The following is a 21,191-nucleotide window of genomic DNA, read 5'->3' on the forward strand; positions in this document are numbered from 1 at the left end:
GGTAGATCATGGCATGAAATCTCAAGGCCTTCATGAAAGGTATCCATTTTATGCTGTAGGAGGACAAAGTCATAGGTTTTCTCCCCAGCCTTAACTATACTGAAAATTCGTGATAATTCATTAGATTCATTGAATACAGTAACACCTCGTTAATCCAGCCACCTTCATTTGCAAGTAAAAGTGGCTGGATAGTGAAGTGGCTTAAATCTGGAGACATATGTATACCAGGCAACAGCTGTCATTTTAATTAGCATCTAGCATTAGTTATAAAAAGTATGAACATCATTGTTTAACCTTATGGTATCACTTTCAGCTCTGACAATCGACCGTTCAGGATTGGTGGTACAGCCAACATGGAGCGAGTTGTACGGATGGACAGAGAAATGACTAAGGTAGGTCTATACAGCAACATCTGTTAATCACTTGGCTACAAACAGGTCCTGTGGATCAGATATCTTCTTAAACATGCAGCTATCTTAAATTCTCGTAGTAGAATTTTGTTAGTGTTATTTATCAAAATAGTAATGAAGAAATCTTTCTCAAATTTTCTTGATATGTCAGTAGGTTCCTGTGAAATTAGTAATTCAAAGCTTTATATATTTCATTTGTATTAATAATTAATGTTTAGGAAGAGGTTAAGAAAGACAACGAGATAAAATAGTCATTCATTTTGATATCTTGTTTTCTCTCTTTGACATTATTTGGCAATGTTGATTAAATCCATTTATACCAAACATATCGCTGATCATTGTGACTTTGTAGTATGGTAAGGCAGAGGTGACGACAGAAGATGCTGCTAGTGCCCTAAAGAAGGCAGCCGACAGAAGATGCTGCTAGTGCCCTAAAGAAGGCAGCCAAGTGGGCCCAGATGGGACTAGTAGTGTCTACAGGGCCACCGATAGACACGCAACAACCAGAGCCTCCTACGGGGGACAAGAAAAAGACAGCGTTTGAGGTGGTGTGTAGGGAGAGGAATTCAGAGCTAGCAAGGTATGTATTGGTGGAATTTCATCAGTGTTTTATTTAAGGTATTGTAAGACAGCTACAGATCTTAGTTTAAACCCAAAGTTGAAAGGTGCTTTAACTAACATGACAAATAACATGAGAGCTGGTAAATTTTGCTGGGTTGATATTTTCACAATTTCTATGGAGATGTTGTGATCATAGAACAGTAAGGGATGAGTAAATCATATGTAATCTTTATGCGTGATCTTTAAATTTTAAATTTGTTTCAGTTTATTTTTCTCATCTAAAGTCAAAATGGTGAAAATGTTCACTCACAAAATTAACTGGCTATATGGTAATGTGTTTCTTTGACATTATGTTGAATATCAAACAGTTTTCTTTTTCATAGTAACAAGATGAAAAAATGATTTAATGGAAATTTTTTTTTCTTATTCCTGACGATTGTTCCAGAACTGACCCAGTGAGACCGTTCATCAGTGGACATGTGGCCAATAGTATGGCCGCGGAAGTGATCGCCCTCCTACATGGCCTGCTGACCGCCCCGGAGACCAACACGGCCCAGTCCTGGGCAGAGGCTGTACAGAGGGTAGGTACTACTGAAGGTCACACAGAGGTTAAATGGAAGACTTTAAGATAGAAAAAAAAATCTGAAAAGGTTGTCATACTAAAAAAATAATACAAATGCTTGTTGTAAAGCAACATAGAGTTACATTGTAAAGCTGTACTTACAGAAAATAACAGAACTTAACTTGAACTATTCATTGTATCCTGAAGTCTATTTGGTAACACATATTTGTCAAAGAGTTATTATAATGTTAAAAAAAATGAATACCAAGGTTTATTGTAACCCAACATAAGTCACTAGATCTGTTATTTGTTCATCAACCAATTAGTCTTAAGCCTTAATAAAGCACTGGACATATGTATGTATATGTGTGACATTGATCTGAAAGATACCAGATGGTTGACACCAATTTGAAAAATTGTTAAGTTTAGAGGTAGTTGTAATGTTTAGATTCAAAATTTACTTTTATCCCTAACTAACTGAAACCTTTTGCTTTAGAAAAGATGAAATATGAGCCTATTTTCTGATAAATTGGTACCTTTTTACACCAGGTGTTGAACAACTCTCTGACATGTCTGCCTCTGTTGTACTCGGGTCTGGACGGCCTGGGCTCTCCTCGGACCGGCTGTAAACAACTCATGTCTATGGCCAAACTAGCCAACGCGGCTCTGTGTGCTCTCGGTGGCTTCAAGGAGATCATCAAACCAGGATGTAATGCAAAGGTGACATATAATCCAAGAACTTCTGATTTCTAGACTCTTGATTTCATCGCCATGCATACCTTTCCGTATCCATACCTATTGCAAGGCGATGAAACAACATATTTGATGTACCCGTAAGCTCTAATTTTGAGTATTATATCACATTTTTTATTCAGATTTCAAAGCGAATGCAAAAATGCATTTTGTGTTTTCAGAAAATAAACACGGGTATGAAGGATGCTACCAGTCTTGTTTTGTTGATGATCATTACAGTTTTTATTTCTCACTGCAGGTGGTCGGGGCTGGTATCCACAACACCACTGGTACAGTACTGAGTGTATCAGAACAGACCGGTATGGCTACACTACAGCTGGACACCGACCCTAACCTGATGTATTCACCACGCTACAGTGACACAATACAGGTCCCTGTCACTCGACTTCAACCAATCAGAAATGAGGTAAGAATATCAAATACTCTCTGTCACTAGACTTCAGCCAATCAGAAACGAGGTATGAACATCACAAAGTCATTGTCATTCAGCTTCAGCAAATGAGATAAGAATATCGAAATGTCTTTTTGCTCGATTCAATCAGGATTGATATAAAATTTTTCTGTAGTTTGACTACAGCCAGTTAGCTAGTTATGAACAACATGAGACCCAATATACAAAAGGATTGTATCACTCTAGACTGATTCGGGATGACTTAATTTTTTTATTGGGATTTATACACAAAACATGGGGAACACTAGGGAATAGATAGTAGACAGTTAGTCAATAACAGACAATTATATGAATCACCAAGCAAAATCACATGAGCATGATATGTTAGTATTTTCTAAGTTCTATAATTATGGTGATGTTTTTGATATTTACCAGATCTACACTTCCCACCAAGTCCCAGTAACAGAAGCAGTTGTCATGGCGATCAAGGCCATTTTACTACCCCAGGACGACAGCCAATCACTGATGCAGCAGTCCCTACCAATCAACGGGGACGGCAACAGTCTAAACAACGAGACCTGCCGCGTTGTCGCCGAGCTACAGACGCGGGCATGTATGGTGCTGGCTTCCTACCTACAAGAGCTACAGACGCGGGCATGTATGGTGCTGGCTTCCTACCTACAAGATATTGACTTTACGAAGGAGTTCATCCAGCATTGTGGCTCCACCATAGACGTACTGAAATCTCTCGCCAAGGATTGTAGTACAGGTGAGGACTTTGGTCTCTCTCAGGTTTCTTTAAATTACAACTTTAAAAAAACAGAGCTTTCTACACTCAAGATTCAAACAACACTGACAAGAATAAATTTACTTGCCTTATACAAACTGGTATGGAGATGATAGGACTTTTTGCCAATCATTCGCAGAACAAATTTTTGAGATCTAGCTATGTCCTATGAAATCATGAAAATGACAGCTATATAGAACATATCTGCTGCAGGTGATTGACTTTTTTTATTCAGTGTTTCCAATTGAGAAACATAACCTGGCCTGTATGAATTGATTCAATATTATCTATTTCCCATATGAACATTGTGTTATTAAGGTGATCGACTTCCAGTGATAGAGTCCCACTGTACCCGTCTGAGACTTCTGTATCGTGACTGTGCTAAACCTCCACCACCACCAAGTAAAGTGGACACTAGGACAGTAAGTATATAACATAATTTCAGTAACAGATTGTATTGTTAGATGTTTACTTCTAAACTTTGCAATTTACAAAAAAATCACACACAAAATTTGTGTTGTAGCACTTTTTATTTGAAACAGTGTTTCAGTACATTTGTATTTCATTTCATTTTGATACAAAGTTAATGCAACATTCTGAAAACTTCAACTTCAAAATTACTTGTCGCATATTGAAATAGAAGCATTCTTGCCTTACGTGTCATCACTTCAAGGTCAAATAACATACAGCAAATTGCTGAACAGTGTATTGACCACGTGTAATAACTATATCTAGTTTAGGGAGTTTTCAATACTTAGTAATAAGGAGCAGTCATTATCTTTGATAATTCAACCAGTTACTGTATTAACGTTACGGAACTTGTTTTGAAGACATTGCATATAGGAATTACTGAAATTAACACTCTTTTCTTTCACAGAACAAGGAGATGATGTGGGATGCCGTGAGGACATACCCTCCTGTCCGAGCATGCGTCTTCTCCTCAGGGATGACCGGTATCACCTTCCTGGGTGACCCTAACACTGGCAGTGGACTACCCCGGGGCACATTACTGTACGCCAACCTACCAATCCCCCTACAGGTAATAACCTTATATAGTGACATCGGCACATATTGGTTCATTATCCCTGCTTATAGTATAATCAAATAATGATATTTAATTCAAAATATACATGGAATAGCACAACAAAATTTGACTTCAGTCAATTTTATCAACATAAGTTACATATGGAGAAAAACTAAGTTTTGACTTAAGTCTGTACTTTTGTTTCGAGAAATCGAAGCCTGGACTCAAACCTGGGGCCTCCAAACACTAGCCGGATGGTCTACCGATTGAGTTAACTGGTCACTGATGATCGACCAAGTTCAATTCTGCTACATTGATAAAGACACCCAAGGCATAGAGGATTACACAAAAAGTCATACAATCAAACCTGTTTATAAACACCACCACAAAGGAAAAATGATCTTTAAAGTCATGTGGTCTCATTAAGCCAGTGGTTAAGTGGTTCATTAAGGCAGGTTGAATTGTATAACTGTATCATTGAATTGTGTTACCTAGGCACCAGCTTTTTACTGGGAGTTGGAAGTTTGTTCCTTTGGAGACAGCCAGGAAGAAGGAGGTGCTATCATATCATTTGGATTTGCTCCTTCTGCGGAAAAGAAAGACGGTGCTTGGACCAATCCTGTTGGTACCTGTCTCTGTCTTAAGTAAGTCACAACATGTTATGTTAGATCTGCTTCAGCTACTAAAATATATTTCAATATTTTCAGCATTCAGCTTTAGATATTGGCTTTGACAGTCTTTTTGTATAGACTATTTTGTCAAAGTGAATAATCCATAACGTTTATTAAAAAAAAAATTGCCACTTTGCTAAGAGAAGCAATAGAAAATGGCCAATGTTGCGAAATGAATAAGAAGTTAGATATTTACCATAGCCTTCCTTTATTTTACCACTAGCCTTCCTTCTCCGGGGTCACAGTGACCAAGTGATTGAAGTGCCTATCACTGACCTTTCTTTGTCAAAGTCACAAGTTTAAGGCCAATGTGAGGCACTGTTGTTAGGTTCTGACTGTAGGTCAATGGGTCTTATAAATGTCAAAATTCAGTCATCAAACAACAATATTCCTTAGTGAAGTTTATGATATTAGAAACTAAAAAAAACAACAACAAAAAACCGACAAAGAACAAAATGTAATGTGTATTTCCCCAATTATTGTATCAATAGGTTCCTTTGTATCAATTTCACCACTTTTTCCCCAGTAATGGCAAAGCTGTACACTACAACGGTGCCAGCCTCCTTCAGTGGCGAAGTGTTCGACTGGACGTGTTCCTCAACGCTGGGGACATAGCAGGAATCGGCTGGGAGAGAACTGGTGATGCCCCTGCCCACGGGCAGACACCCCGGGGCCGAGTTTACTTCACACACAATGGTCAGCGTCTGTCTGCTTTCATGGATGATGTATCAGGGGCGATGTATCCTGTTGTTCATATACAGAAAAAGGTTAGTATTATCTTATTTTTCTTGATACATTGATAATCTCTAAACATTGCCGACTGAAAGTTTAGAGGTAAAAAAAAATGTCAGATTATGTCATCAAGGAATGCACTTTTAAACCATAATTTCATTGGTTTGACATCAAGGGTCATTTAAGAAGGTGTCATGTTTAGGTGATGGAGGAACGCCGGAGTACCTGGAGAAAAACCACCGGTCAGTACCTGGCAACTGCGATTTAAACTCTTGACACAGGACACCAGCTGTCAGTTAAACCTGGTACTGCACATGACTTTGTACTGTGTATACTACAATGTTTGCTTCAACATTGAATAGGTACATGTGCATTTGTGAGCACGAGGCATGCCTACCTGTATGTATGTGCTATGTAAACTGAACATTTTGGAAAGAGAAGTTTTTACCTTTGATTTAAACACATAACATTTTTAATGTTGTCAATTATTACTTACAGAATACCAGAATTCGTGCTAACTTTGGAGCACGTCCATTTGCCTTTGCTGAGGGCCAGCAGCACAGGGATGCAGCAGATGCTGCCGATGATTTAACAAGGGAGATGAGGGAGAGCTTTGGATACTTGCCGTTCCACCCCACCTCTGACAGCGAGAGTGACAGCAGCCTGCCTAACACACCTGAGGCCACCACAGCAGAGGTCGTCAAATCACCAACAGGACCTCCATCCAAGATGGCCGTCGTACCTAAACCACAGAAAGGTATAACAGAATCCTTCATTAGTCATATAAAGTTAAAGATTAATTATGTCTGTCCTTTTCTGTCCTGTCTTGTTTAGATTTTCATATAAAAGGAGGAAACTTCGAAATGTTTTATTGATATTTTTAGCTTTATGTTTTTCATCAAGGAATATATGGTGATGTCAGTTTAATTACTGACTTCCAAAACAAAATGTTCAATAAATGTTGCATTGAAAACTGTTCAATTTATATGAGGTGTTAAACCTATTCAAAGAGATTGACTTTGATGAAATGATTACCAGTTTCAAATTAAACTTTGGACAGCATTTTTAATGACATGACATGTACACTGAATCAGATATTATGTAACCATTGTGATGTCACTATAGACTTTCTTACCCTATTGTCTGACATATAATAAACATGTACATTGTGTACCATACAGAAGTTAATTGCCTTGGATAGGCCTAACTGGCACAGGGAGATATGATATTAAAAATTAAAGAGATATGTGTACAATGAAAGGAAGAAGTGATGTTAAAAAAAATCTAACTAATTATTATTATGGAAATATCAGTGCGATATTATGTTGAATTAAAGATATTTACATGACAAAATGCTTCTAAAATGATAATAGTATTGAATGAGAGATGAATAAGTATGAGAATGATGACTATGTAATAAGATAAAAAAAAATATATGTTTGTGTTGTAGAGTATGAAGCTGAAGGCTGTCTGCAGTACAAGTTATTTAGTAGTTATGATAACTTTGTGACGACGGGTCCGGACCAAAGATCAATAAGATAAAAAAAAATATGTTTGTGTTGTAGAGTATGAAGCTGAAGGCTGTCTGCAGTACAAGTTATTTAGTAGTTATGATAACTTTGTGACGACGGGTCCGGACCAAAGAGCTAACCCCGCCCCTCAGGACGATGAGTCGGACGACGATGTTGTAGAAGACGATCAGGGATCAGAGGATCACTATGCTCTCCTTGTCAAGGCATGGGAGCAAAAAGTATTCCCTGTCATACGACGGCGCTTCAGGAATGAGGCTGAACGTAAAGACGGATTGGAGCAAATCAGAGGTGCTCTACAATTAGGTATGTTATCAATGATATGTGACTGGGTGGGGTGTTCTGTATTTTAGGTAACAGGTTTCAGAGAACACTATTAAATGGACAAGAGTTTACTCTTTTACAACGAGACACAACATAAACTTTGACAGTCTTTCAAAACACAAATATTTCACTCATGAATCACATTGCACACACAGAAGATTGTCCTTAAATGAGCAATCAATCAACCAATCGTGCACAACACCATATCGTCAGGCAAAAAGTAACGTTGTCATTGTACATATACAGGAATGACCGACATAGCACGACAGACTGTAGAGTTTCTGTACGAGGAGAATGGAGGAATCCCACGGGACCTACACCTACCAACCATTGATGATATCAAAGAGGACCTTGCTAAGTTTACTATAGAGCGAGTGAAGAAGGGCACAGCAGTTGTGATCCGTAACACGGCCGAGACGAGTACAGCGGGGACTACTGTGTTACCTAAGTTTGCTGTGAGGAGCATGCTGAGGACGTTTGGTCTCACTGGCACAGTGTTAGATGTAGATAATGTAAGTCATATTAAGTTGTTTGTTGAAAATGAAGAAAAAAAATCAATCTGAAAATATCAAGTAAAAAAGGGAAAGAAAAATTTAGAATGGTCATGATATGAGCATCATTCCTCTGTTTTTAAGTTGTTTGTTGAATCCCTCACAAAACAACTTATTTAATCTAACATTTAATTCAAATTTGTGTATATCTCTACAATATAAACTAATTCGAAATCTTTTTTTTTTTTGTTGTTGTTACAGTATTTAATTTTAAAATGTCTCCATGCCGACAAATGATATTTTTTCACTGTCAAAAACAGGAGCAGATGTTTTAGTAAATTTTTCTTCAGTTAGAAATGTTACTTATTTACACCATTACCACCATTGAATAGTTTGAGCTTCTAATTTTACTTCCAGTTGAAAATATGAAAAATAATAAATTGCAACCCGAAAAAAATCCTTGGCTTGCAACCCGAAAAAAATCCTTGGCACTATGTCCTATAAGGAATAAAGTACTGATTGCGAATGCACCAAAAGCAAAATAAATTATTTTTATATTATTTTCTGTGTTAATTAGACATATATGTACACGATTAAACATCAATTATTGTTCAAATAATGAATATCATTTATGCTCTGTCGGCGGTGGAGCATCTTTAATGGATATGATGTTGTGTATAATTCAGGTGAAAGTGTATACAGAACATTGTAAATAATTAACCTCCTAATCTTCATTTTATATTTATTTCAGTCTAATGAACTTGTACAGGTAGAAACTTACCTGAGAAGTGAAGGAGTGCTTGTACGTTTCTGGTACCCAATAGACATGCTAGAACGTCCCGCCCAGGGGCTGCGGCGCTCTACGATCACCGGAGGCCAAATCATGGACACCAGTAATGTTCACATCCACAGAGAACTGTTACGGAGCGAGTCAGTCCTGGTACGCATGTATTGTAGGACTGCTCTCCTCAAACTCATTGACCATTGCAACTCCCCCGCCATGGAGCTAGGGTCCTGCTCGGCCAGTCTGGGGTCGGGGATGGCGGCCAGTGCGGCTCTCCTACAGCAGCTGGATATAGAGAACCTTCAGCTGTTATCTAATGAATTGTTGTGTGCTCCTCAGCCCCACGGTACTATCAAGGCATCCTCCTTAACTATGGCCTCGTCACTCCAGCAGTGTCTGTCCAGTCAGTCATGTCTGTTAACGCGACTTCTCTATCAGGACGAGGATAAACTCAAACGGGAGCTCGCTGTGGCCATCGCCCGCGCAGCTAATCAGGGGGAAGATTATCTCACTGAACTGACTAATCAGCTGTGTTTGTGTCTACAGGTCAGTTATGATTATTAATTACATTTTTGTAATATGTTAAGTCTACAGTGATTAGTATAAATTTTATGAAGTAAAAATTTAACATATGACATTGTGACTCTCATCATGATTTTATAATTGAAAGTTGGTATGATGTGTTTTTTTCTACAATTTGATGTATTACCTTTTTGTTGTTTTCCCATTCAAAAGATACCACATTATTTCATAACAATATGAGCAAGGGGAGGGGTTGAAAAAGAATTAATTTCGCTTCTCTATTTTGTGTAGATTTTTCCAGTTTTAATTTTCCATGTTAGAACTTGATGATACATAAATTCACTTTTGCAGACGTCCCCAGAGATGTTTCCGTATGAAGAATTCCCTGTCACGGAGGTTAAAGTTAACACAGATATTGACTTTCCTGGGGCGGCCTGTCTGGTTGTGTCCTGTAAAACTGATCTCAAAGCAACCAAAAAAGAGTAAGTACAGGTTGAATTGATGGTGTAGAAGCGATTTCTATCCCCCTCTGAAAGTTTTTCCAGTAAAAGAATTGGCGGCTAGCTGATTTCTTCCTCCGAGGAAAAAATAGGCTAGCTGGACGATTCTCCCCACTCTCAAGATTATTTCAAAGGGGAGGGGGAGGGTTAGCTAATTCTTTATCTGGTATTTTATTCTTTTATTCAGTATTATGTTTAAAAATGTAAATAGATTATTTTTTATTATATTTGAATATATCTGTATTTGTTGAGTATAATATTCAGACATATTTTTTTAAAAACTTTTTTCAGTACATCTCTTTACAAATCTCCATGGGCGAGAGTGTTCTCCTATACCGGTCATCGGGTCAAGAAGACTGGTCAAGCAACCAAACAGGAAGTGGTCAGTTACCCAAGGGATACCTCGTCCACTAGCAATCAAAATGAACAATATACGCCCGCGATAGTACCATGTGATCGTATACATCTCAGAGTGGGAGTATCCCCACCCCCGGGGGTACTACTCACCATCCATGCCCTGCCCCCACAGTTCCTACTGGCGGTGGCCTATATAGAGACCCTGATATCAGACCGGTATGGTTGTGGTACACAGAGCTGTGGGCCACAGGACAGTAAAGCCTCAGAGGTCAGTAACAAATCTCTGGCAGGCAAAGACATGCATGAGAGTATGTGGAGTGTGGATAACATTGTGATTACTCCGACGGTATTCAGACATATCATAGAGCTTGTGTGTCGACACCTCTGGACTAGTAACATCCCAGCTCTCATCAAGGAGTACATGTTCCACCTACTGGCCCAGTCTCTTCGTATACTTCACTACAGCGAGGGCACGAATGGCTGCCCCCTCCCGACACCCCACCCTCACCTGAACCCCTCCCAAGGGGTACTGGTGCAGCTTCAGGCAGAACTTCAGCGATTGTACGAGGAGGAAACGAAAGGCTGGCCCTCCGCCACACACTCCAGTGGGCAGGGTATTGGGATTGGTGTAAGTGACAAAGGTCGCTTCTCCACCTACTTCCAGGGATTACTAGAGGTCAATCTTGCCATAGCAGAGGTCAAACACAAAGACAATCCAAGGTCAGCGTTCGGTGCCTCATCATTAACAACAGAGGCTGGAGCTAGTTCATTACACTCATTGGGTAGTCCCACTTCATCAGCAAAGAAGAAGAAGCTGAAGGCTAAACGTGACAAGGAAAGAGGCGGTGCTGTACCTAAGAGGACGGGAGGAAGTCCTCGAGTGAGTGAGAGTGAAGTTTCCTGCTCCAGTACCAGTGGGTCCTCTCTGTCTACAGCAGATTCGTCATCCTCTGCTACAAGTTCTGCTTCCGTCACATCCAGTCCCAGCGGAGGTAGTCAGTCGGTCACGAAACCCGAAGACATGTTATGGTTCCATCGAGCTCTGACTGTCTCTCAGATCCTCCGTTGTCTAGCCTTCAGGGAAAACCATGGTGAAGGGGCCTTAGCGGCAGCAGTGTCTGATGCTGCTCAGGTCCTCAACTCTCCCTCGGCCCACAACCGTCTGCTTGTCATCACGGGCATCAACAGTGAAGTGGATGCTGAGGTGATAAAGTGTGCTATACGTCGAGCGAGTAAACCTAGTGGCGGTATTTATAAGGATGAGATTTTCTTACCAAAGGGTCAACCTGGTAGGAAGATGCCTGATGCAGAATCTCTACCTAGTGCTAGTGATTCCTCAAACCAGAAGGACGATAACGTTGAAAAGCCAGAGATGTCGGTAAAGGAGGTGAGCGGTGTAAAACCAGACCAGGTACGCGGGTATGCTGTGATAAGTGTTTTATCTCGTGCCAAGGTAGAGGTGGTTCAGAAAGCTCTACTGAAGTGTAAATCTCTGGTCGTGGCTACACTAACAGATCAGGAGGAGGTACAGGATATACCTGAGGAGATTCTTTCAGTAGATACTGTTAATGCCTCCCTCCTGGCCGAGCGCGACGGCAACGATGCCTTGGAACACTACCTTCAGAACATGTTCTTTAACAGCGAAGACCAGAAGGAGATTTCTGATGCTGCTACTCTGGCTCTGATCGAGATCTTTCACAGCTGTTTTATCATGGAACAAAAACATGGTACCGGGGAGTATAAACAGGAGTCGGGCTTTATCTGTCTGGGTAAGGACCAGATTCTACAGAACATGCCGGAGAATCTGCTCTGTGTCTTCTTCAATCACATCAAACCACCAAAGAAATCCCTCCCTGAACAGGTGATGCAGGTGCTACGTCGTTATGGCATGATGAAATCTCCTGATAAGGAAATGTAAGTGTACAATGATAATAATCTTTGAAAAATATCATTGAAATTTTTTATTTTATTTTGTTCGCTAGAGACACAAGACCTTGCTGAAAGTTACCATTGAGATTTTCTTTCTTGGTTGTGAACATGAGCCACTTACTGTAGACAAATTTAGTTTTATGTGTGATCAGATTTCACATTTTTACATGAAGAATTATGAAAGAAAAAAAACAACTTTCTTAGCATATATGAAGAGAATATTTTTTTAATCTTCATTGCTGAAAATGATTTTAAAAAAATCCAAACATATTTAATAAATACTGCTTTATCTGTTACTTGTCAAGTTTTAACTTTTCTAACCACATTCTCTAGAATCATGATGATGTTTTACAGGTCTCCAGATAAAAATGGGAAAGGAAAGTCAGCCAAGAAATCCCCTCGATCTTCTAAAGAAAAGCTGGTGATGGGAGTCCCGGAAAAGTAGGCATAACATATATATAGTATATTGCTTTAGTTTAATTTGTTACTAGGGCCCGGGGGCCTGTATCGTATCTGTGTTGCGGGAGCCCTATAGTAATCATTGTGTCTGTTTGTTCATCTACAATTGGTTTCTGTGTTATCGTGTTTTTACCCATGTCCACCGCATCCTGTCACTTTGTATGATGTCCTGTCCTGCCTGACTTTGATATACTGTATACATATCGGTAATTTCTTACAGACGATATTGCTGATCTTACTACTTCTAGTACATTTATACCCTATAAACATTGGAATTGGAAATTTGAAGTTGAACTAGTCCCTAAAACTGCTTCCAACTCTTTTTGAATAGATTTTTCTGCTACCTAATATCTAGTTTAAAATTTTACTGATTTTTGTACCAATAAATCTGAACCATTTCGATGTTTTGTTTGCTCTATTCAACATTCAAACTATGACTTTATAGACAGGTTTGACTGTTTAAATGTTTGCTCAAATCAACGTGCAACCAATAACATTTCAGAACAAGTCACCACAAGGATAAGAAGAGTAAAGGTAAAGACGGACCAGAGAAATCCACCAAGGATGCTGGGTCATCAGACTCTACTGCCCGGGGTAGCAAGGTCTGTACATCACTTCAATCACACTTCAGATTTCTTTATTTAGATCTATATTATTTAATTGTTAATCCAAAGTAAAACAAAATCTTACATTATAGAGTATAAGATTCTGTATGGTCAGTTCTTTACATGTGTCAAACATTTCACGATTTTGAGGAGAAATACTAATGTTAGCAAATCAAAATTTCATACATTCTGGCTATAGGAGTACATGTGATTTACCTATTGCACTAAAATATTCATAATTACATGGCTTAAAATTTCACAACCAAAGTCATGACCTGCGAAATGGTGAAAATCCTTATGAAAATTACATAGTATTAATATAAGAAAAAACAACTTACAGAATTGATTAGAATTTGAAATATTTGCCTATACTTGTCATGTTTTGTATTGTAGCCATGGTTACATGATGACTCTAAGTACCTGACACTGGACGGCTTCCTCCAGTACGTCCTAGAGATGGCCAAGCAGGATATCCGGGCGGTCTGGAGGGCATTCTTGTCTTGTGGATTTGATCTCAACTTTGAAAGGTAAATAAATTTTTATTTTTGCTCACCTGGCCCGAAGGGCCGGTGAGCTTATGTCATGGCGCGCGGCGTCCGGCGTCCGTCCGTCCGTCGTCCGTCCGTCAACATTTCCTTTAAATCGCTTCTTGTCATAAAGTTCTGGATGGATTTTAACCAAATTTGGCCAGAAACATCCTTGGGGGAAGGGGAGCGGAACTTGTATAAATTTTGGCTCTGAACCCCCGGGGGCAGGAAGGGCGGGGCCCAATAAGGGTAATAGAGGTAAAAACATATAAATCGCTACTTGTCCTAGAGTTCTGCGTGGATTGTAACCAAATTTGGCCAGAAACATCCTTGGGGGAAGGGGAACAGAACTTGTATAAATTTTGGCTCTGACCACCCGGGGGCAGGAGGGGCGGGGCCCAATAAGGGTAATAGAGGTAAAACATATAAATCGCTACTTGTCCTAGAGTTCTGCGTGGATTGTAACCAAATTTGGCCAGAAACATCCTTGGGGGAAGGGGAACAGAACTTGTATAAATTTTGGCTCTGACCCCCCGGGGGCAGGAGGGGCGGGGCCCAATAGGGGTAATAGAGGTAAAACATATAAATCGCTACTTGTCCTACAGTTCTGCGTGGATTGTAACCAAATTTGGGCAGAAACATCCTTGGGGGAAGGGGAACAGACCTTGTATAAATTTTGGCTCTGACCCCCCCGGGGGCAGGAGGGGCGGGGCCCAATAGGGGTAATAGAGGTAAAACATATAAATCGCTTCTTGTCATAGAGTTCTGCGTGGATTTTAACCAAATTTGGCCAGAAACATCCTTGGGGGAAGGGGAACAGAACTTGTATAAATTTTGGCTCTGAACCCCCGGGGCAGGAGGGGCGGGGCCCACTAGGTGTAATAGAGGTAAAACATATAAATCGCTACTTGTCCTAGAGTTCTGCGTGGATTGTAACCAAATTTGGCCAGAAACATCCTTGGGGGAAGGGGAACAGAACTTGTATAAATTTTGGCTCTGACCCCCCGGGGGCAGGAGGGGCGGGGCCCAATAGGGGTAATAGAGGTAAATCCTATAAATTGCTACTTGTCCTAGAGTTCTGCATGGATTGTAACCAAATTTGGCCAGAAACATCCTTGGGGAAAGGGGAACAGAACTTGTATAAAATTTTGGCTCAGACCCCCCGGGGGCAGGAAGGGCGGGGCCCAATAAGGGAAATAGAGGTAAATCCTAAAAATTGCTACTTGTTCTAGAGTTCTGCATGGATTGTAATCAAATTTGGCCAAAAACATCCTTGGGGTTAACAGAATTCGTATAAATTTTGGCTCAGACCCCCCGGGGGCAGGAAGGGTGGGGCCCAATAAGGGAAATAGAGGTAAATCCTAAAAATTGCTACTTGTTCTAGAGTTCTGCATGGATTGTAACCAAATTTGGCCAAAAACATCCTTGGGGTTAACAGAATTCGTATAAATTTTGGCTTTGAGCCCCTGGAGCAGAAAGAGTGGGGCCCAATAGGGGAATTAGAAGTAAATATCCAAATTCCTTCAGAAAAGAAACAATGAACTTATATTCAGAACATTACTTGGCATTACAAACCAGGTGAGCGATACAGGCCCTCTGGGCCTCTTGTTAAATTTTTGTTTAGGGACTGTGTTTGTGTATGTTCAACTTCAGCTCTGGACCACAAGTTTTAGACAGAATTAGGGCAGTTTGTATGAATCTGGTCATACGTAGGTTGGTTTTCTGGAAAATTGGCACATCCTTAAATGAATCCATGTTAACAAAGAGTAAAAGGTGACTTATTTGTTTCTCTATGGATATATAATCCACGTGTCAACATATTAACACGTGCATATTTCACATGTGATTAATTTGATCATAGATGCACAGTTTGAAAGCGGAAAAAGCAACAAAATCCACACACAGAATTATCTACAGCATATTTGTGTAAAGACAGATATTTAAGCTCAGATGATTGATGTTGTTCCAGGTGTGCGTGTCTAGATGTCAGTCAGGCCCAGCAGATGGCGTCCCAGTGGTCACTGGAGATGGACACGTCCTTGGTACAGTACATCAACGCCTTCTGTAGGAAACTGTCGGTAGCCCCCTCCCGTCTACATCCTCACGAAGTCCAGTTATCAGAGTCTGATCTCAGTAGTGGTCTGTACGGCTGTCTCCAGGGTAAGTCAAATTATATCCTACGCCTTCTGTAGGAAACTGTCTGTAGCCCCCTCCGGTCTACATCCTCACGAAGTCCAGTTATCAGAGTCTGATCTCAGTAGTGGTCTGTAAGGCTGTCTCCAGGGTAAGTCAAATTATATCCTACGCCTTCTGTAGGAAACTGTCTGTAGCCCCCTCTCGTCTACACCCTCATGAAGTCCAGTTATCAGAGTCTGATCTCAGTAGTGGTCTGTAAGACTGTTTCCAGGGTAAGTCAAATTATATGAAATTATATCGTAATAATTTTCTATAGCCTTGTATACTGTACAGTTGTAAAATTTTTAAATCATATTAATAGCCTTTGAAATTGTCATTTAATTGACTAATCAACTTCCCAAGATTTTGATTTTTGCAAATTTGGATGAATCCTCAAATTTAGTATATTAAAAACCTCATGAATATTAGCAACTACACAGTAGTGAAGCCCTAGTTTGTCTTGTCCTGATTTCATTTAGAGGCTGGCTATTGACATCTTACAGAATTTTGATGTTTCTAGTTATGAAACAATAGACATAGTTAAATATAATTATTTTTTTATTTGTTTTCATACTAAATCCAACTCTTTGATTGGCAAATTCTTTTTCGTCATATAATATGAAGAATTGATTTAGAAAAAATAATCCATTGGAAAATCAAAAGAATCGTACATTTAAACATACTTTATGTTATCAAGTAGTCTGAAAAATTGTGTTTGCAAACTTTTGTGAGAATCTGCTACGCGGATTCACACAGTTTGCAAACAAAATTTCTTTCATACACCTATGAAGTTAAATGCTTAAAGTTAAATGATAGTAATGCTTAAATTAACAATTTCATTGTAAATCACAGTTTTTCTGAACATTTCTACAACTGTAAGTAATTGCTGGTGATCAGAGATTTTTACAATGATAACCAAATTACAGCATTTCTCAAGCATTAACATTTCTATATTGCAGGTGTACCTATAGAGAGTATTCGTCTCTTCTATATTGCAGGTGTACCTATAGAGAGTATTCGTCTCTTCTATATTGCAGGTGTACCTATAGAGAGTATTCGTCTCTTCTATATTGCAGGTGTACCTATAGAGAGTATTCATCTCTTCTATATTGCAGGTGTACCTATAGAGAGTATTCGTCTCTTCTATATTGCAGGTGAACCTATAGAGAGTATTTGTCTCTTCTATATTGCAGGTGTACCTATAGAGAGTATTCATCTCTTCTATATGCAGGTGTACCTATAGAGAGTATTTGTCTCTTCTATATTGCAGGTGTACCTATAGAGAGTATTCGTCTCCGGTTTGCTTTACTACAATCCCTTAACAACACACTGGAGACATTCTTCCTACCTTTGGTTGACCTTCGACCTGCTAACACCTGTAATCGCAGTACTGCCGCACTTCTCTCCAAGGTCAGACATCTGATATTTTATGACTCCAAGGTCAACCTCATCAACCGTGTCCTAAATGCCACGACACAAAGGAAACCTGATCAGGCTGCACCGGAGATTGTTTTGGACCCTCTAGAAACATTCAGTGGTAAGGATGGATAGAGGTGACAGAAGTGATACAGAAAATTATACAAGTACTATCTAAAACTTTTTGCAACTTAAAGTGCTATTGGTTTAGAGTTAATTTTTATTCAATGAGAAAAGATAAAACAAACAGTTCAATCATTTGATCATGATACTAGTTTTACACAACTCTTTAGTTGGATAGGGCAAGAAGTAAGAAGTTCTTTCTTCATAAAAGTCATAAGAAGATTGTTCCATTTTTTTCTTCCGGAATCATAATCTAGTACATTTGTAATTGGCTACACCTTTCAACAGTTAAGTAATTATTTAAACCATTTATTGCTAAATAAGTCGGTATTGGTCGTAATAAGGTGCTTAAAAATTGTAATTAAGAGGGTGCTTATTAGTTAATGAAAATCTAAGTTAGTGGACAAAAACCTTTTTGATCGGCATTATTACATCATGATTCACATATGATAAGACTCGCAAGTTCATATAATATGGATTACAATGCCGATGTTATAAGCATCACACAGTTGTAAAACATTGTATCCATGGGAAGGGTGAATATTAACCACATATTCCTTGATATTGTTCTGTATGGAAATAGAGTTTCATGGAGTTTTTGTGATAACAGGTGAGGAGAAGACGTCCCTGTCCACATGGTTGTGTCAGGCCTTCAGGCAACTCTCTTCTGTACCCTCGAGTCAGTTCTGTGTACGACTCGCCTCTGGAGGAGACCCCACCTACTCCTTCAATGTGAGGCTCACTGGAGAGGAGGTCCATGGTACAAGTAAGTCTACTTTTATCCTCGAGTCAGTTCTGTGTGCGACTCGCCTCTGGAGGAGACCCCACCTACTCCTTCAATGTGAGGCTCACTGGAGAGGAGGTCTATGGTACAAGTAAGTCTAAATTTTACCTTCGAGTCAGTTCTGTGTGCGACTCGCCTCTGGAGGAGACCCCACCTACTCCTTCAATGTGAGGCTCACTGGAGAGGAGGTCCATGGTACAAGTAAGTCTAACTTTTATCCTCGAGTCAGTTCTGTGTGCGACTCGCCTCTGGAGGAGACCCCACCTACTCCTTCAATGTGAGGCTCACTGGGGAAGAGGTCCATGCTACAAGTAAGTCTAACTTTTATTCTTGAGTCAGTTCTACGACTCGCCTCTGGAGGAGACCCCACCTACTCCTTCAATGTGAGGCTCACTGGAGAGGAGGTCCATGGTACAAGTAAGTCTAACTTTTATCCTCGAGTCAGTTCTGTGTACGACTCGCCTCTGGAGGAGACCCCACCTACTCCTTCAATGTGAGGCTCACTGGAGAGGAGGTCCATGGTACAAGTAAGTCTAAATTTTACCTTCGAGTCAGTTCTGTGAATGACTCGCCTCTGGAGGAGACCCCACCTACTCCTTCAATGTGAGGCTCACTGGAGAGGAGGTCCATGGTACAAGTAAGTCTAAATTTTACCTTCGAGTCAGTTCTGTGAATGACTCGCCTCTGGAGGAGACCCCACCTACTCCTTCAATGTGAGGCTCACTGGGGAATAGGTCCATGCTACAAGTAAGTCTAACTTTTATTCTTGAGTCAGTTCTACGACTCGCCTCTGGAGGAGACCCCACCTACTCCTTCAATGTGAGGCTCACTGGAGAGGAGGTCTATGGTACAAGTAAGTCTAAATTTTACCTTCGAGTCAGTTCTGTGTGCGACTCCTTCTGGAGGAGACCCACACTACCTTCAATGTGAGGCTCACTGGAGAGGAGGTCCATGGTACAAGTAAGTCCAACTTTTATCCTCGAGTCAGTTCTGTGAACGACTCGCCTCTGGAGGAGACCCCACCTACTCCTTCAATGTGAGGCTCACTGGAGAGGAGGTCCATGGTACAAGTAAGTCTAACTTTTAAGTCAGTTCTGTTACTCGCTCTGAGGAGACCCCACTACTCCTAAATGAGTCACAGTTCTAAGTCTAACTTTATCTTGAGTCAGTTCTACGACTCGTCTCTGGAGGAGACCCCACCTACTCCTTCAATGTGAGGCTCACTGGAGAGGAGGTCCATGGTACAAGTAAGTCTAAATTTTACCTTCGAGTCAGTTCTGTGAATGACTCGCCTCTGGAGGAGACCCCACCTACTCCTTCAATGTGAGGCTCACTGGGGAAGAGGTCCATGGTACAAGTAAGTCTAACTTTTATCCTTGAGTCAGTTCTGTGTACGACTCGCCTCTGGAGGAGACCCCACCTACTCCTTCAATGTGAGGCTCACTGGAGAGGAGGTCTATGGTACAAGTAAGTCTAACTTTTATCCTTGAGTCAGTTCTACGACTCGCCTCTGGAGGAGACCCCACCTACTCCTTCAATGTGAGGCTCACTGGGGAAGAGGTCCATGCTACAAGTAAGTCTAACTTTTATCCTTGAGTCAGTTCTACGACTCGCCTCTGGAGGAGACCCCACCTACTCCTTCAATGTGAGGCTCACTGGGGAAGAGGTCCATGTTACAAGTAAGTCTAACTTTTATTATTGAGAAGGCCCAATAGACAAAACTTGATAATGAAAATTGTTTTCTGTATGGTAGTTGTTGATATATTGCTGTAAAGTAAAATGCAGTTACAAGACTGAATTGTTTGTACAGGTGGGTCGTTCCGTCAGTTCCTGTCCCAGGTAGCTAAGGAGTTACAAGGATCCCTGGTGAGGATGTTGGTACCGTGTAGTAGCTGTAACAACATGGGTAAACACATCCTCAAACCGGGCCCCATGACCTTCCCAGAGGAGAGACTTCTACAGTTCTTCGGACAGGTACCAATGTCTCATATATACAGCTAAACCTAGGCTGTTTTTATTTATATGGTTGGACCTGTTGGACTGTTTGTAAAAGTAATTATTTTGATTCTAAATCCTGACGGTTTTGATACAGGCCAATGACGGCTTTGGCAAGGCTCGTCTGAAAACAATATAGAATCACTAGGTCCGTCTTTAATTCACAAACTCACAACTAGGTCCAACCAGTAAATCTGTATAAATGATAAAAACCTTTATGACTTGAGTAGTGGTCTGGGTAGTCTCCAGGTTGGGTAAAATTATATGCATCATATATTTATAAATCATTGGGAGCCTTAAGTATTTATTGTCATTTCAGTGTGTCAGGCCAAGCAGATGTAATAACAGTCACTGGGAATTTTAATAAGGACCAATATGCTTTTATGGATGTTTTACGATTATGTTTTCTCTTATCTCTACATTTGTATTACAGTTACTGGGAATTACTATGAGGGCCGACATCCCACTAGGGATGGACTTGCTGACCGGTTTCTGGAAGGTATTAGTGGGCGTGAACCTTGACCCCGTCACTGACCTCCAGGAAGCTGACCAAATCACCTACAACTATATCAAGAAAATTGAAATGGTGAGGTCAACTATAATTACCAACAAAGTTTATAAGGCATTCTAACAAATGGTTAAGGTATCAAGACATTCAAGACTGTGAAAATAATCAGAGAGAAAACAAAATGAATTCTGTATTGGTGCGAGAAATTAATGTTTGAATTTGTTCCGAGAATATACAACTGTACTTATCAGAATTTGATCTTGTTGATCAAA

General features: G+C 40.2%; 1 protein-coding gene across 3 annotated transcripts in view; it reads left to right on the forward strand.

Moving 5' to 3' along the window:
- The window catches only part of LOC138331937 (probable E3 ubiquitin-protein ligase HECTD4), a 58,712-nt gene that overhangs the window by 33,573 nt on the left and 3,948 nt on the right, over positions 1 to 21,191 (forward strand). The window contains exons 34-58 of one of the 3 annotated variants that reach the window (XM_069279806.1): positions 314 to 392; positions 763 to 813; positions 851 to 990; positions 1,417 to 1,552; positions 2,083 to 2,253; positions 2,525 to 2,692; positions 3,113 to 3,446; positions 3,783 to 3,886; positions 4,342 to 4,503; positions 4,984 to 5,132; positions 5,686 to 5,926; positions 6,390 to 6,648; positions 7,457 to 7,726; positions 7,991 to 8,256; positions 8,987 to 9,565; positions 9,893 to 10,023; positions 10,333 to 12,312; positions 12,682 to 12,768; positions 13,289 to 13,388; positions 13,785 to 13,918; positions 15,888 to 16,078; positions 17,364 to 17,630; positions 18,243 to 18,398; positions 20,227 to 20,390; positions 20,845 to 20,997. In XM_069279806.1, the coding sequence (XP_069135907.1) occupies positions 314 to 392; positions 763 to 813; positions 851 to 990; positions 1,417 to 1,552; positions 2,083 to 2,253; positions 2,525 to 2,692; positions 3,113 to 3,446; positions 3,783 to 3,886; positions 4,342 to 4,503; positions 4,984 to 5,132; positions 5,686 to 5,926; positions 6,390 to 6,648; positions 7,457 to 7,726; positions 7,991 to 8,256; positions 8,987 to 9,565; positions 9,893 to 10,023; positions 10,333 to 12,312; positions 12,682 to 12,768; positions 13,289 to 13,388; positions 13,785 to 13,918; positions 15,888 to 16,078; positions 17,364 to 17,630; positions 18,243 to 18,398; positions 20,227 to 20,390; positions 20,845 to 20,997 (6,472 nt within the window). The other 2 variants (XM_069279807.1, XM_069279808.1) reach the window with 2 other exon arrangements.

This window comes from Argopecten irradians, chromosome 9 (assembly GCF_041381155.1).
Source record: "Argopecten irradians isolate NY chromosome 9, Ai_NY, whole genome shotgun sequence".
NCBI lineage: Eukaryota > Metazoa > Mollusca > Bivalvia > Pectinida > Pectinidae > Argopecten > Argopecten irradians.